The sequence below is a fragment of the Mercenaria mercenaria genome, chromosome 6 (assembly GCF_021730395.1).
Source record: "Mercenaria mercenaria strain notata chromosome 6, MADL_Memer_1, whole genome shotgun sequence".
In the NCBI taxonomy this organism is placed as follows: Eukaryota; Metazoa; Mollusca; class Bivalvia; order Venerida; family Veneridae; genus Mercenaria; species Mercenaria mercenaria.
In genome coordinates this window covers 48532709-48549343 of record NC_069366.1, presented here as the reverse complement: position 1 = coordinate 48549343, position 16635 = coordinate 48532709, and the positions used below count along the sequence as shown (strand labels likewise).

Sequence of the window (16635 nt, the reverse complement as noted above, 5' to 3'; positions counted from 1 at the left end):
GAAACCCAACAAGACGCAAAAAAAAATGTTTAACAAGTTTCTACATAGCTTGTCGTCAGACTGTTACATCGCTTTAAATGTAAACAAGAGTTTATGCCCTTGTAAGAAGCCTTCCAAATGTGTAAAAAAATGTGGCACAAGTAAGGATGAGCATATTTTGTAGATTTCAAGTTTTCTTTATTACAAGTAATATACATGGAAGAAACAGAAAAAAAACAAACAAAAGGAATCATTACAAATTTGTAAGAACTATATAAACCAAAAACATCATTATTTTTCAAACCATATGTTAAAAGGAGCAACAATATTAAAGTTAGGTTAATTGTTAGATAGAGGATTGATTTGCTAATTGCAGCGGCAGAAAAAGAAATTTTATTTTATATGTATCATATACCAGTAATAATATAATATATATCTTATAAATTATATGTGCAGCTTAACATTTCAAGTTGAATACCATGTATTCTTGTTTGTATTTTGTTTTGATTGTTTTTTTAACAATTTATGAATATTAATGAGATGAACAAGTTACTTCTTGAAACTTCAAGGGTGCTGTACTTTGTTTTCCATTCTCTTTGATCAGTTGTTGGACTGAGTCCAAAGACATTTTACCAGGGGACCAAAATAGAACCCTTTGTTTGCAAAGAAGAAACAAATATGTAAAAGAAAATTTTAGTACTTGTCATTCTGATAATATTGCAGAAAATCAGTGTTGTTAAATAATTTATTTAGCAAGGAATCCGAATGAGAAACAAAAAGGAGAACTGATGCAACACGGTATGGAATTGGACTATATGATCACACATGGAAATTAGCGCTGATATACAATTGTCAGATTGGACGCAATTTCTTTATGGGCTTTTTTTTGCAAATAAAGAAACAGAAGACAATCATCGAAGTCTTTATGATTGTAATGCGTGTCATGATTCCTGGTCCTCCTTGCGGAACGTTCTTGTTCCTTTCACTTCTTTTCCATTTGCATCTGTAAGTTTGTATACCTGTAATAGAACATTTAAATATTTATTTATAAAGCTTAAATGCAACAGCTGTGATCCTGTAATCTGTATAGTTAGCACACTGCAACAAGCTTTTAGACTTCCAGTAGAAATCGTTTGTCCTCAGTCTGTATGGAGGACTCAGTAAGGCTGGTATCCTGACCTACCCTAAAAATTGGCCACGACCCTAAATGTTTTTATGGCGTTGGAAAAAAAATTGCTATTTTTGCTATTTTTCATACTTTTGTAGGGAAGTTGCTCTTTCTTCATTGTAAAAAAAAAACCCACCCACTAAAAAAAAATTCCTACCTATGCGGTACCTACCCTGTTTTTTTTGGGGGGGGGGGGCATGTTACTGGAAACAAGCAATATTTTTTTAGGCCAAATTTAGAAGTCAAGAGTTCCAGCTATCCTTGTAATACAGTTAGACCTGACTAAAAACCGACTAAGGAAATGAAAAATGTTGTCCGATGGTCTCTCAACTAGGGTAAAATTACACTATTTATGTTTAAATAAGAAAAGGGTGGCCTTTATAAGCAAGTTTTATAGCACCAGCACAGATTTGACTGTATATATAAAAATAGGATTAGACTAGCATCAGACAGTAGGTTTGCGAGCAAATGAAGTTGGACAGCAGTAATGATTACAACAAATGAAAAAAAGGAGGGGAGAACACGTCGAACACAGGGGTAGTAAATAGACTATTTATTTTTTGATCTAGCGGTTTCTGTCTGCTAAGACCTTCATCAGGGTACATTTCAATAGAAAGATATTGACTGAAGTACCAGTTTGTGACGTTTGTTACTATTTATAGCACAGTGGTTACTATTAATATCTAGTAATCTGGCAAGCTGCCAAGTTTAAAGTCAAGACTGTTACTGTCAAAAGTAATAATTGATAAAAGTATTCATGACGCTAACATTATAACATGGTATGAGTTACTGTCACATACCTGGATGAGTTGTCCCCTGTTATTGATATGAAGTTCTATAATATGTGGACAAATATGGCTGTCGACTGGAGTTATATTCTGAATCAATTGTCCATCTTTCCAATCTACTGTAATCTGAAAAAAATAGCCAGATATTACCATACCATTAAAATTGGTAACTGTCTACAACAAACAACTTCTACATTTACAATGAAGTGTGATTTGTACTAAGAAAAAATTAAAATTTAGCATTATGATATTTAAATACTCCTTGATAATGAAATTTAGTATCAGCTAATAGTCCCATCTCCTTTTGGAGATAATGAAAATACATGTAATAAAGGGAGAAATAAAAAAAAAATGTTGAGACATTGCCTTGGCATCAAAAACTTCCTTTTTTGTTGATTTTGATAACACTGAAAAAAATGTACCTTTAATACAAATCCTTTATGTTCAAACGTGAATTCCTCATTCAGTTTGAAGTCACATTTTGCATTTTCTTCTGGCTTGGTGATAGGGTAGGGAGAATTTTCCGTCTTGACGTGGTCACCATCGACAGTAAATGACAACTTTGGTGTACTGCCCAACATGTACTGCTTCTCTTCTTCAGAGGCCCCTGTTGCATAGTATAATTGTTATTACATTTAACCCTTACCCTGCTAGATTTCTTTAAAATACTTGTTCATCTTTCAGTTTGAATAGTACCAGTAACTATTAAAAACTTAAAAAGGGTGTGCTCATCAAAAGATACTGACTGAATAGCGAACAATGCAGATCATGATCAAACTGCATGGATGTGCAGGCTGATCATGATCTGCCTTGGTCGCAAAGGCAGAATCCGACGTGTCCAGCATGATAAGGGTTAATTCTGTTAGTGTAAAAGTTTGTGGGTTTGGTCAATAGAGGAAATGATTTTGTAGATTTCTTTTAACCCTTAGCCTGCTGGCGGCAGATGATTCTGCCTTTGCGACCAGTGCAGACCAAGATCAGCCTGCACATCCGTGCAGTCTGATCATGGTCTGCACTGTTCGCTATTCAGTCAGTAAATTTTCAGTGAAAACCCCTTTGAGCAATAAGTGGCACTGTCCAAATTGAAAGATGGACTAGTCCATTATAGAAATATAGCAGGTTAAGGGTTAAAGACAAAATAAATCGGAATGTCTCTTATTAAGATTTCATTTCATGGATTAACTCAACTATAAAATCCAGGAAAGTTTCACAGTGTTTAGAATTTTTGACAATGTCTTTGAAACAAAAGTTTTATATGTAAGTAGGTTTTCTCAACGGCTACTGGACAAAAACATAAATTGTTGGCAGTGTGTGAAGACATTTCATTGCAGTTTTTCCATAACTAAACTCAGATTTAAATTTTACAGATTTTGCCCCATTTCGAATTTTGGTGGCAGGTTTGTATTTAAGCTGGTTTCTTTGCAGCTACTGGATAGAATTCTTTCACAGCTGAGGACCAACCCAAATCATGAACATTTTCATATTATCTCACAGGCTAGGGTTCCATAACTCTGGCTTACATTTAAACAAAATTACTTCCTTTTAAATTTTTTAAACACTTTTGTTGAAACATCTGTATGTAAGCTAAATATCTCTGCAAACATAGAAAGATTTGACATTTTTATGCCCCCCTTTGAAAAAGGAGGGGTATATTGTTTTGCAGATGTCGGTCGGTCGGTCGGAATGTAGACTAATCCGTTTCCGGATGATAACTCAAGAACGCTTGGGCCTAGGATCATGAAAGTTGATAGGGAGGTTGGTCATCACCAGCAGATGACCCCTATTGATTTTGAGGTCTGTATGTCAAAGGTCAAGGTCACATTGACCCTGAATAGTAAAACGGTTTCCGGATGATAACTCAAGAACACTTGGGCCTAGGATCATGAAAGTTGATAGGGAGGTTGCTAATGACCAGCAGATGACCCCTATTGATTTTGAGGTCAGTATGTTAAAGGTCAAGGTCACAGTGACCCTGAACAGTAAAACGGTTTCCGGATGATCACTCAAGAACACTTGGGCCTAGGATCATGAAAGTTGATAGGGAGGTTGGTAATGACCAGCAGATGACCCCTATTGATTTTAAGGTCAGTATGTTAAAGGTCAAGGTCACAGTGACCCTGAACAGTAAAACGGTTTCCGGATGATAACTCAAGAACGCTTAGGCCTAGGGTCACGAAAGTTGATAGGGAGGTTGGTAATGACCAGCAGATGACCCCTATTGATTTTGAGGTCAGTATGTCAAAGGTCAAGGTCACAGTGACCAGGAACAGTAAAATGGTTTCCAGGCAATAACTCAAGAACACTTGGGCCTAGTGTCAGGAAAATTGATAGTTAGGTTGGCCATGACCAGCAGATGACCCCTATTGATTTTGAGGTCATTAGGTCAAAGGTCAAGGTTGCATTGGCCAGGAACAGTTAAATGGTTTCTGATCTTCTTGTCCAAAACCATAAGGCCTAGGGCTTTGATATTTGGTATGTAGCAAAATCTAGTGGTCCTCTACCAAGATTATTCAGATTATTTCCCTGGGGTCAAATATGGCCCCACCCCTAGGGTCACATGGTTTATATAGACTTATATAGGAAAAAACTTTGAAAAACCTCTTGTCCAAAACCACAGGGCCTTGGGCTTTGATATTTTGTATATGACATCATCTAGTGGTCCTCTATTAAGATTATTCAAATTATTCCCCTAGGGTCAGATATGGCTCGCCGTGGGGGTTACATGGTTTACATATACTTATATAGGGAAAAACTTTGAAAATCTTCTTGTCCAAACCACAAAGACTATGGCTTTGGTAATTTGTAATGTAGCATCATTTAGTGGTTCTCTACCAAGTTTGTTCAAGTTATCCCTCTCGGGTCAAATATGGCCCCGCCCCAGAGGTCATATGGTTCATATAGACATACAGGGAAAATCTTAGAATCTTCATGTCCATAACTTAATCATTCAAATTTGGACCACATGTATAGTTTTGAGTGGCAAGATGAACCTTGACATGAGTTGACCTTGATCTTGACCTAGTGACCTGCTTTCACATTTCTGTACCTACAGCCTTCAAATTTGGTTCACATGCATAGGTTTGTGTACTGAAAAAAAGTTTGACCTTGTTATTGACGTAGTGACCTACTTCCACATTTTTGAAGGTACAGGCTTCAAATTTGGACTACATGCATAGTTTTTTGTTCCAAAATAAAATTTGACCTTGATTTTGACCTGGTGACCTACTTTCACATTTCTCAAGCTACAGCCTTCAAATTTGAACCACAAGCATAGTTTTGTGTACTGAAATGAACTTTGATCTTGAGATTGACCTAGTGACCTACTTTCACATTTCTGAAGGTACAGGTTTCAAATTTGGACCACTTGCATGGTTTTGTGTTCCAAAATGGAATTTGTGTTTACAGTGAGCGTATAATTTCTGTTCCTTGTGCAATTACTGAATGCATCAAGGGGGGCATTTCGTGTTCGACGAGCTCTTGTCATATAATAGCATGATGTCATTAGATAGCTCTTGTTCATTTTTATTTTCATCACGAGGTAGATCATTTACGTTATTAAGCCATATTTTAATGGAAGAAAGATTAATGATGTTCACAATCAGTTACAAATTGATTTCACTTATAAAATGAAAAGCACAATCTGGCTTTGAGATTGCAGTCTGGAGATTTACAGAATGCTGCCGTGCCATTGGTTAGTTTGAATATGTTAACTCAGAAACAGCCAGTCAGATGTTTTATTTTTTAGACTGGTCTCCAGACTCAGTCCTACAGATTTATATTGACCTTAAGTTGCAAAATTAAATGGATAAAATTTAAATCTTTAATTTTCTGAATCTCTGTAATTGTATAACTTACCAACAGCATCAAAAAAGTTCGGAAGTAGGTCATCCTGAGTGTGAACCCAGGTTCCTGTAAACTGTTTCCCTATCTCCTCCATTTTCTCCAAAAAGGTGGTATCTTTTGTACACAAAACGAGTCTGTATATGCAGTCCTGTGAAAAAAATTTAATCGATACTGTAAAAAAGTCTAACTATGCTTTGAAAAGATGTTCATTTCCTGTGAAATAGTCTATTCAGCACTGTGAAAAATGTAAAAGATATATCTACTCTAGTCCTATGAAAAAATCTTTATGGTGCTATGAACAAGTATGCCAAGGATTATGAAGAAGTATATCCAGTCCTGCGCAAAATTGAAATATATTTACAGTCTGCTGAGGAAGTCTATATTGATGCTGTGAAAAGTATTAATGGGGTACTTCCAGTCCTGTGAAAAATATTTAAAATATACTTGTTTATCCAATCCTTTGAAAAATATATAACTGTCCTGTGAAGATGTGAAAACAGTTCAACTTTCCTTTGAAAATACAGTTTCAGTCCAGTCCTGTGGCATATATGCCAATATTCTTTCACTGATCTTCGACTGGACAAGTCAGTCACCAGATCATAGCCAATAATTACCTTTTCTTGTGTTAGCACATGTATTGATCTATCTGAATATTGGTCTCGGTGCTTATGTCCTTATTAATGAAATAGTCAGCTGCCCTCAGATGTCAAAACTCAGTAGCACTTTACCAGTGTACATTTAATATCTCCTCTCCAGTAATTATTTATTCCCAGATATTTACATTTATTTCAGTCACATTCCATGGGTTTTTTCTTGTTCTTGGATTTTCTAGAAAAAAAAATCCCTGTTGTTAGTTAAAATCCCGGTATTATATCTATTTTTGTTTCACTTGTTATTTTATTTCTTGGTCACATTGATCGGACAAGTTTTATGTTTTTAATATTGGTAATTGTGCAGTATTAACCTCCACATTTTCAATGGATTATTGATTATAGGGCTTAGGATATTGGAATTTGTACTTATTTTTGACAGTTACAAACTTTGTAATGAAAGTTTTACATTTTTGCAAACAAGTTGGCTGTTTCGAAAATCAATGTTGATTATGTACAAATATTACCAAAACTAGACTTACTTTACTTTTAAAGTTACCTTAGAATACTGTTGTCAGGCTTGATCGTATCATTGGTCATTCCAAATATATTTAATTCACTTATCTTTGAAAGCAAAGTACAAGAATCTTTTGTAATTTTTTTTAACTCTTTTAGGTAGAATGCATGACTTCCAAGAGGGAGGTCATAGGTTAGATATGTCCATGAGGCCTGTTACCCATTATGATTGACTTCAATGGTTATGTGATGGAAAATTAATGAAAACAGTTTTCCTTTAATTTTGCAAGCTTACAAAATTTCAGAGAGTATATAAATTTTAAGTTTATGTTAAGTATTTGTAGCATTACTTGTAAGGTATTGGCAGTAAATAATTTTGAGAAATAGATGTTACAACAGTTTTAGACGTGAGTGTTCACCACATGCAAGTCTGTGAGGAAAATAATTCTGGGTGCTTCAGTTTGGTTATCATGTTACTTTGGTCTGTACCACTGAATGTACCAGTACCACAATGTTGTTTTTTTCTGCAGAATGTAGTGTTACTTTTCCCAGGAATATGGTGTTGTTTTTTTTACCTCGTCTGATTTTTAGCTCATCTGAGCACAAAGCGCTCAGGGTGAGCTATTGTGATTGCTCACCATCCATCCTCCATCCGTCCTCCGTCTGTCCACTTTTTCCTTTAAACAACATCTCCTCCTAAACCACCAGGGCCAATTTTGATGAAACTTCACAGGGATGTTCCTTGGATGGTCTTCTTTAAAAATTGATTAAAGAATTGAATTCAATACAGAACTCTGGTTGCCATGGCAACGGAAAGGTACAACTTTAAAAATCTTCTTGTCCAAAACCACAGTCATAGGGCTTTTATATTTGGCATGAAGCATCATCTGGTGGTCCACTGCCAAGATTGTTCAAATTATCCCCTAGGGTCAAATATGGCCCCGCCCTGGGGGTCACATGGTTCACAAAGACTTATATAGGGAAAACTTTGAAAATCTTCTAGTCGAAAACCACAGGGCATAGGGCTTTGATATTTGGCATGTAACATCATCTAGTGGTCCTCTACCAAGATTGTTCAAATTATGCCCCTAGGATAAAAAGAGGCCCCACCCTGGGGGTCCCAAATTTTACATAGACTTATATAGGGATTTTTTTTTAAAATCTTCTTGTCTTAAACCACAAGACCTAGGCTTTTGATATTTGGTATGTAGCATTGCCTTATGTAGCATTGCCTTATGGTCCTCTACCAAGATTGTTCAAATTATTACCCACCCCAGGGGTCCCAAGTTTTTCATAGACTTATATAGGAAAAAACTTTAAAAATCTTTTTGTCTGAAAGTTCATGGCCTAGGCCTTTGATACTTGGTATGTAGCATTGCCTAGTGGTTCTCTAACAAGATTGTTCAAAATATGCCCCTGGGGTGAAAAGAGGCCCCACCCTGAAAAATTTTCTGACCTTATTTCCTAGACTGTTTAATTATAATTACCTGATGACCCCAAGTAATTAGGGGTCACTTGACTTTGACCTTGACCTACTTTTTTTGTTTTTTAAGATACAGCCTTGAAATTTGGATTACATATACAGGCTTGTACACCGATCTTAAAACTGACTTTCAGTGACCATAAATGTGACCTACTGACCGACTTTCTTAATATTTTAGCATCAGTTTGACGTTTGAAACATGTAGCTGATATAACTCAGGTGAGTGATCCAGTGTCATCGTGACCCTCTTGTTTAAAAAAATCTACGTGGTATTTTCGTCACTTGATCATTGGCGTCAGCATTGGTTAAATTTTTTGTTTAGGTTCACCTTTTCTCAAACACCATAATAGGAGCCACAGCTTTAAAACTATGCACACTTGTTTACCAACATTAGGGGACTATGTAAGTCAAGAACCATAACTCTAACCTGCATTTTGACAGAATTATGGCCATTTTTGTACTTAGAAAATCTGAACTGTAACTCTTTCTTACATATTGTCCAGCACTTGCAGATGAGTGATGGCACCTTTAGGCGGTGCTCTTGTTTCAGTTTTGCCAGCTTGAGATTAGCAGTAAAAATACAGATATCACTCTGTATGAACAATATGTTTGTTAGAAATGATGCTAATTTTAAAAGGTTTTTTTCTGACAACAGACAAACACCTTTTCCTAACTTGCAGGTTACATATGGTATTATCTTAAAATACACCAATGCACACTGTTCACATTACAATACTTCTCACTGTCAACCAGCACCAGTATTTAAAAAGAGATTATAGGTATACTGGTAAATACCATGTGTCCCTTATCACTGGTAAATACCATGTGTCTCTTATAGTCACTGGTAAGTACCATGTTTCCCTTTTAGTCACTGGTAAGTACCATGTGTCCCTTATCACTGGTAAATACCATGTGTCTCTTATAGTCACTGGTAAGTACCATGTGTCCCTTATAGTCACTGTAAGTACCATGTGTCCCTTATCACTGGTAAATACCATGTGTTCTTATAGTCACTGGTAAGTACCATGTGTCCTTTATAGTCACTGGTAAATACCATGTGTCTCTTATAGTCACTGGTAAGTACCATGTGTCCCTTATCACTGGTAAATACCATGTCCATGTGTCTCTTATAGTCACTGGTAAATACCATGTGTCTCTTATAGTCACTGGTAAATACCATGTGTCCCTTATAGTCACTGGTAAATACCAAGTGTCCCTTATAGTCACTGGTAAGTACCATGTGTCCTTTATAGTCAGTGACTATATTTGCTGTGAAACGGATGTGTAAATATGTTTTATAAACATGATTGTTTTATCAACATTCGTTTATCTACTTCAGGGAACTGCTGATGCAAAGACAGCTTTGAAAGCAGCAAAGAAAATGTAAGTAATAACTTTATATATACATTTCAATGAAAGCAGATTTCCTTCACAATTTTAAATAACATCCCTTGTCCTATTTGATTAAGATGTTTTTATTTCAATTTATTTTGCTACAACAGGACATGGGGGCCTTTTTTTGCTGAATTTTAAAGTAGACTGGGTTGGAGTCTCCACATGGGATGTAGAATTTTGTCATGTTAGGAAGCTATCCACCTGCATTACAGAAGGTTGGGGGTTTTACCCAGTCCCCACTATGTGCCTGACATGCATGTATTGGCACCTCAGGTTCTCCACCGGCTTACCCAAGTTTTAGTGAAGCAATATTTTTATTTTGTTTTGCCCTGTCTGTCCGTCCTTCCGTCCATCACACTTCATTTCCTATCAATAACTGGAGAACCATTTGACCTAGAACCTTCAAACTTCATAGGGTGGCAGGGATTCTGGAGTAGACGACCCCTATTGTTTTTGGGGTCACTCCATCAAAGGTCAAGGTCACAGGGGCCTGAACATGAAAAACCATTTCCGATCAATAACTTGAGAACCACTTGACCCAGAATATTGAAACTTCATAGGATGATTGGTCATGCAGAGTAGATGACCCCTATTGATTTTGGGGTTACTCTGTTAAAGGTCAAGGTCACAGGGGCTTGAACATGGAAAACCATTTCCGATCAATAACTTGAGAACCAGTTGACCCAGAATGTTGAAACTTCATAGGATGATTGGACTTGCTGAGTAGATGACCCCTATTGATTTTAGTATCACTCTATGAAAGGTCAAGGTCACAGGGACCTGAGCATGGAAAACCATTTCCAGTCAGTTACTTGAGAACCACCAGAATGTTGAAACTTCATAAGATGATTGGACATGTAGAGTAGATGACCCCTGATGATTTTGGGGGTAACTCTTTAAAGGTCAAGGTCACAGAAGACAGAACATGGAGATCCATTTCCTGTCAATAACTTATGAACCATTTGACATAGAACCTTCAGACTTCATAGGGTCATAAGACTTACAGAGTAGATGACCCTTATTGTTTTTGGGGTCACTCCATCAAAGGTCAAGGTCACAGGGGGCTGAACATAGAAAACTCTTTTCAGTCAATAACTTGGGAACCACTTGACCCAGAATGTTGAAACTTAATTGGATGATTGGACTTGCAGAGTAGGTGACCCCTATTGATTTTTGGGTCACTTGATCAAAGGTCAAGGTCACAGGGGCCTGAACATGGAAAACCATTTCCGGTCAATTACTTGAGAACCACTTGACCCAGAATGTTGAAACTTCATAGGATGATTTGACATGCAGAGTAGATGACCCCTGATGATTTTGGGGTTACTCTATTAAAGGTCAAGGTCACAGCAGACAGAACATTTGAGAACCATTTAACCTAGAACCTTCAGACCTAGAACCAGACAGAACATGGAGATCCATTTCCTGTCAACAACTTGAGAACCATTTGACCTAGAACCTTCAAACTTCATAGGGTAATAGGACTTACAGAGTAGATGGCCAGTATCGTTTTTGGGGTCACTCCATCAAAGGTCAAGGTCACAGGGGGCTGAGCATAGAAAACTCTTTCCAATCAATAACTTGGGAACCACTTGACCCAGAATGTTGAAACTTAATAGGATGATTGGACATGCAGAGTAGATGACCCCTACTGATTTTGGGGTAACTCAATCAAAGGTCAGGGTCACAGGGGCCTTAACAAGGAAAACCATTTCCAATTCATAAGTTGAGAACTACTAGGCCCAGAGTGTTGAAACTTTGTGGGATGATTGGACATGTCAAGTAGATGATCCCTATTGCAGCCAACCATCAGTGTCTCTTTGACTTTTGCTCCAGTCCCCAATTGACTTCTTGCCTATACGACTATGCATTGGGGGAGACATGCGCTTTTCTGCAAAAGCATCTTCTAGTTATAACTATAGATTTGAAATGTCAGTTTATTAGGTATTTTTCTTTCAAAACTGTTCTCTCTATTATACAAGACAAAGTATTTTCTTTAACAATATCAAATTATATAGGTGAGCAGGTTATGGCTAGCTTCATTCTCTTGTTTCTTTCTTTTTTCAGAGAAAATGATGTGGCTGCTATAGATATAAACATGGGATGTCCGAAGGAATTTTCTATAAAGGTTTGAAATTTATCCTGAAAGCCATTTTGTGTTATGTATGTAGTAAATACGTTAACGGCTTCCTTCCATTCTGAGGAGACAGACGATAGCAAAAAAAAAATTACGCTTTTAGACTATTTTGACACTAACAGTTTGGTCAGGGGGCCTTGCTTGTCACTGCTGTAGGTTCTCAACCCTGCTGGTATGTAGAATTCTTTCATAGAAGGAAGCTATCCAACTGGCTTACAAAATGTCACTGGTTCTACCCAGGTGCCTGCTGTGCTTGCAGTAATGTCTAGAGGGTCACTTGGGGTCTTCCTCCATTATCAAAAGTTTTTATGTGACCTGCAAGTGGGTCAGTGTGGTATTTAACCCCCCCATAAAAAGAAAAGCAAAAAATAATTTCAATTTTGGTCTGTCTGGCTTGTAGATAATTTTACACCAGCATATTAAAAGTCAGCAATTTTTAACTGAACATTGTCATTTGAAGTCATGTGGTTCCCAACACTGTTAAACCCTTACCCTGATAAATTTCTATAATGAACTTGTCCATCTTTCAATTTGGACAGTACCATTAACTGTTAAAAGGGATGCATACCAAAAATATACTGACTGAATGGCGAACAGTGCAGGTCATGATCAGACTGCATGGATGTGCATTCTGATCATGATCTGCACTGGTCGCAAAGGCAGAATCAATCATGTCCAGCATGATAAGGGTTAGGACAGAATGATGAGAAAGGCCTGAACACATTGGTTGTAGGTAAAGGAATATTAGACAACTTGCCATTTTATTGTAGAAACAAAGAGTCAGGTATTTATTAAATGCGTACAAGCTTATAAAGTAATTTGCAAAGTAATTGTCTATGTCAATAATTAACATCTCATTTGTTACGAGATTTTATGAGATTTTGCTCTTCATTCACGTAAGAGTTTCATATCTATTACATGTTGTTGATGAAGCTGTGTTTCCTTCATTTATTGTAACCAAAATTGTTTTTATATTTTGGCAGTTTCTGTTAAAATATATGTGTATAAAAATCGCTCTGTTTTAGCAAAACTATTTTATTACTCCCACTGAGTGTATGTATTTTTGCATTTAACTGTTACAGGGTGGAATGGGTGCTGCATTACTCAAGAAACCGGAGAAAATTAAAGAGGTATTTATCTTGCAGTCACTCTTTCTTTTATACCATAATGTTTCAGGTTTTCATAATATTTTCAGGTTTTAGTTCACATGAACCAAAGGGTAAGGATGAGCTATTTTGATGGTGCTGTGTCTGTTATTTGTAGTTCACCATACTGCATTAGGTTTTTACTTCAAAAACTTCCGCTCAAAAACCATAATTATGGTGGATCTTCATCAAACGTAATATGAAGCATTTTTGCATTGACCTCTCAGACTGTTTATATGGTTCTTCCTGGCCCATTTAAGGGGTTGCTATGGCTAAAAAGACCTTTGAAGAATTTCCTCTCTTGAACCTCTTGATGGATCCTCACCAAACTTGGTCGTTGTAAGGTCCTTTCTCCAGTTTAATAAAATAGTTCCACTTGGCCCTTTTAATTAAGAGCTGATATGGCTTAAAACATAAAACCCTTTAAAAATTCTTGTGAAGTACTTGACCGATCTTTTCAAAATGTGGTGTTTTAAGGTCCTCTCTCAAATTTATTCAAATGATTCCTCTTGGCCACTTTTAGGGGCAACCAGAGCTAAAATTAGATTTAAACAAGCAAATTCGATGAATTGGTATCCCCCACCGAAAGGGTTTGTGGTGAGGAATGGCAAAAAAATATATCTGGCAAAAAGTTAAGGATGTTAATAAGAAGCAAATAATTTCATTAGTCAAAATCAATTTAACAGAAAACAAATGTTTAATTAAAGAGTCATAATAAATGTATGATACTTTGATCCTGACTAAAGAATTTATTTTGAATGGGATATGCTTACTGTAATAAGCATAGCTTTTAAAATTAAATGCAGTTAATTGAAATATGAGCTTGAAGTTTAACTGGAACGAAATATTGTCTTTGAGTGGTTTGGCAACAGGTGTTGTAGTTTAACATGTACATTTGAACTTAAAAAAACAGATGTCCTTATGAGAACACTGGCAAGATATCTTGAACATGACTGAGGGCAAGGCTTGTGCAGTCACAACTTAACATGTTGAAGGTTTGAACATTTAAAAAAACAAAAAAAAAAAGGAATGGAAATATATATATGTATATATATTTATTTTTTAAGGGTGTGGGGGTGCGGGGGAACAGGAGAGGAAACAAAATTTCACATGTTGATTATAAATATTGATGGAAAATTAAAAATGAAAGACAAGAGGGTCATGATGACCCTGGATCGCTCACCAGAGTAATATGAGCTACATGTTTCTAATGTCAAACTGATGATTTTTAGAAATTTTTTGGAAGATTTTCCGATGTACAATCAAGTAACCCCTGGGGCGGGGCAAATTTTACCCCGGGGGTCATGATCTGAACAAATTTTGTAGAAGTCTATTAGACAATGCAACATGTCAAATACCTAAGATCTAGGCCTTCTGGTTTATTTTTAGAAAATTTTTGAAGATTTTCCTATGTAAAGTCAAGTGACCCCTGCAGCGGGGTCAATTTTGCTCCCGGGGGTCATGATTTGAAAATTTTTTGTAGAGGTCCACTAGGCAATGCTACATATGAAATATCTAAGCTCTAGGCCTTCTGGTTTATTTTTAGAAAATTTTTGAAGATTTTCCTATGTAAAATCAAGTGACCCCTGGGGCAGGGTCAATTTTGACCCTGGGGTCATGATTTGAACAAATTTTGTAGAGGTCTACTAGTTTATGCTACATGTGAAATATCTAAGCTCTAGGCCTTCTGGTTTATTTTTAGAAAATTTTTGAAGATTTTCCCATGTAAAATCAAGTGACCCATGGGGCGGGGTCAGTTTTGACCCCGGGGTCATTATTTGAACAATTTTAGTAGAGGTCCACTAGGCAATGCTACAAGTCAAATATCTAAGCTCTAGGGATTCTGGTTTTTGAGAAGAAGATTTTTAAAGATTTTCCTATGTAAAATCAAGTGACCCCTGGGGCGGGGTCAATTTTGACTCCGGGGTCACCCTGGGTGACCAAGGCAAGTGGGCGACCAGGTGTGGGTGCGCAACTTCACATGTTTATAATAAATGTTCACAGAAAAGAATGAAAGAAATTTAATGAAATTCTGCCAAATGGCAAGTTTGTTATGTACAAATATGTGGATTTTTAGACAGTTAAAGGGCAATAACTCTGCAGTTACAAAAGAAATCCATACGAAATTGTGTGTGCACAACCACATTATAGTGCTCTAAATTCTATTAAAGTTTCATAGTTCAAGGTCAAATATATCAAAAGTTATGAGGCAGAAATTGCCATATTTATATTACCCTATATAGTTAACACTAGAAACTTCTAAGGGCCATAACTCTGGTGTTACTTGGGCAATCTGACTGAAACTTGACGGGCCGCAAGAACTCATAGTGGTGAACATGTATATGAAGTTTTAGATAAATATTCCCAACCATTTCCTAGATATGGCTCCGGACGGACGGATGGACGGACGGAAGGACGGACGGACAACGCCAAAACTATATCCCTCCGACTTTCGTCGGGGGATAATAAGTCATTAACTGACTGATGTGAAATATTTGATGGTTCCCAGACTTGTTCAGTAACACCCTTGTAAGGTCCTCTCTAGTTTGTTTAGAAAGTTCCTGTTATCCCTATTAAGGGGTCGACAGAGCTAAAAACAGATAAATCTTTAATAACTACTACTTGCGAACCACCAAATTTGGTCTGCACATTCTTGTAAGATCTGGTCTTAAATTTGTACAAATGTATATGATAATTTATATGATAAGGACTGTATATGATGTGGTATTCTCAAAAACTGACAAAAAATTCCTTCCTTTGTCAAACTTCACAGGTGTTTTAGAAAACAGCACGGATCTCAGTTAAACCACCATTTGATTCCATATATAACAAGTAGAAATTCCTTTAGATCATACTTACAAGACTGGAAATGTATCATATGTGTCATTTTGTCCAATTGATCTGCATAAAATTCATCACTCAAGCACAACATTTAAACCACCTGATTAAAGCTATGGCCAGTGTGAATACATCTTGCTAAATGGGCTGCTTTTCTACAATTTCTAAAAGCAAAGATATATTTCCAGTTTTGGTGGCCCTGTTAAATTACATTAAAAATAATCTCATAATTTTCTGAAGCTTTACCTTGAAAACATTTACTGTGATATCATGAAATGTTAAACAACTGAGAAATGAATTATTACCTTTCCAAATTATATCAGTGTCAAAAGGTCAAGGCCCTTTTTCAGTTAAGTGCCTTAAGCCCAATTTCATCTTGTTCTCTGAATAATTTTTTGTCCACATTGAAACACAAGAATTATGATGAGTTGAAGCGAAGTGTAGTGTATGAGTTATCTGAGTATAAGGGACTGAAGTTTGACTGTATTTTATACATGAAGTTCAACCTGCCTTAGTGGTCACCCGTATGAAACAGCCACTTGCCTCAAGCTGCCAGTTGTTTAACATCCCAAATGGACATTTGAGCCGCGCCATGAGAAAACCAACTTAGTGGGTTTGCGACCAGCATGGATCCAGACCAGCCTGCGCATCCGAGCAGTCTGGTCAGGATCCGTGCTGTTCGATTTTAAAGCCTATTGCAATTAGAGAAACCGTTAGCGAACAGCATGGATCCTGACCAGACTGCGCGGATGC

General features: G+C 36.7%; 2 protein-coding genes across 4 annotated transcripts in view; one reads left to right on the top strand and one right to left on the bottom strand.

Annotated features, from left to right (window-relative positions):
* Nucleotides 1-16635, top strand: part of LOC123548967 (tRNA-dihydrouridine(20) synthase [NAD(P)+]-like) — a 36228-nt gene that overhangs the window by 7944 nt on the left and 11649 nt on the right. For both annotated transcript variants that reach the window (XM_045336676.2, XM_045336677.2), the window contains exons 5-7: nt 9707-9750; nt 11830-11890; nt 12982-13029. In XM_045336676.2, the coding sequence (XP_045192611.2) occupies nt 9707-9750; nt 11830-11890; nt 12982-13029 (153 nt within the window). The remainder of the gene's footprint in view (nt 1-9706; nt 9751-11829; nt 11891-12981; nt 13030-16635) is intronic.
* Nucleotides 162-6740, bottom strand: LOC123548968 (uncharacterized). 2 transcript variants are annotated; one of them, XM_045336680.2, is made up of 5 exons: nt 6140-6740; nt 5791-5926; nt 2358-2542; nt 1948-2061; nt 162-998 (listed from the first exon to the last, which is right to left on the bottom strand). In XM_045336680.2, the coding sequence occupies exons 2-5, from the start codon at nt 5870-5872 to the stop codon at nt 921-923; spliced, it is 459 nt and encodes a 152-aa protein (XP_045192615.1). In that variant the 5' UTR covers nt 5873-5926; nt 6140-6740; the 3' UTR covers nt 162-920. The 2 variants fall into 2 exon arrangements, with proteins under 2 accessions (XP_045192615.1, XP_045192614.1); XM_045336679.2 differs by having other exon boundaries at nt 6393-6738.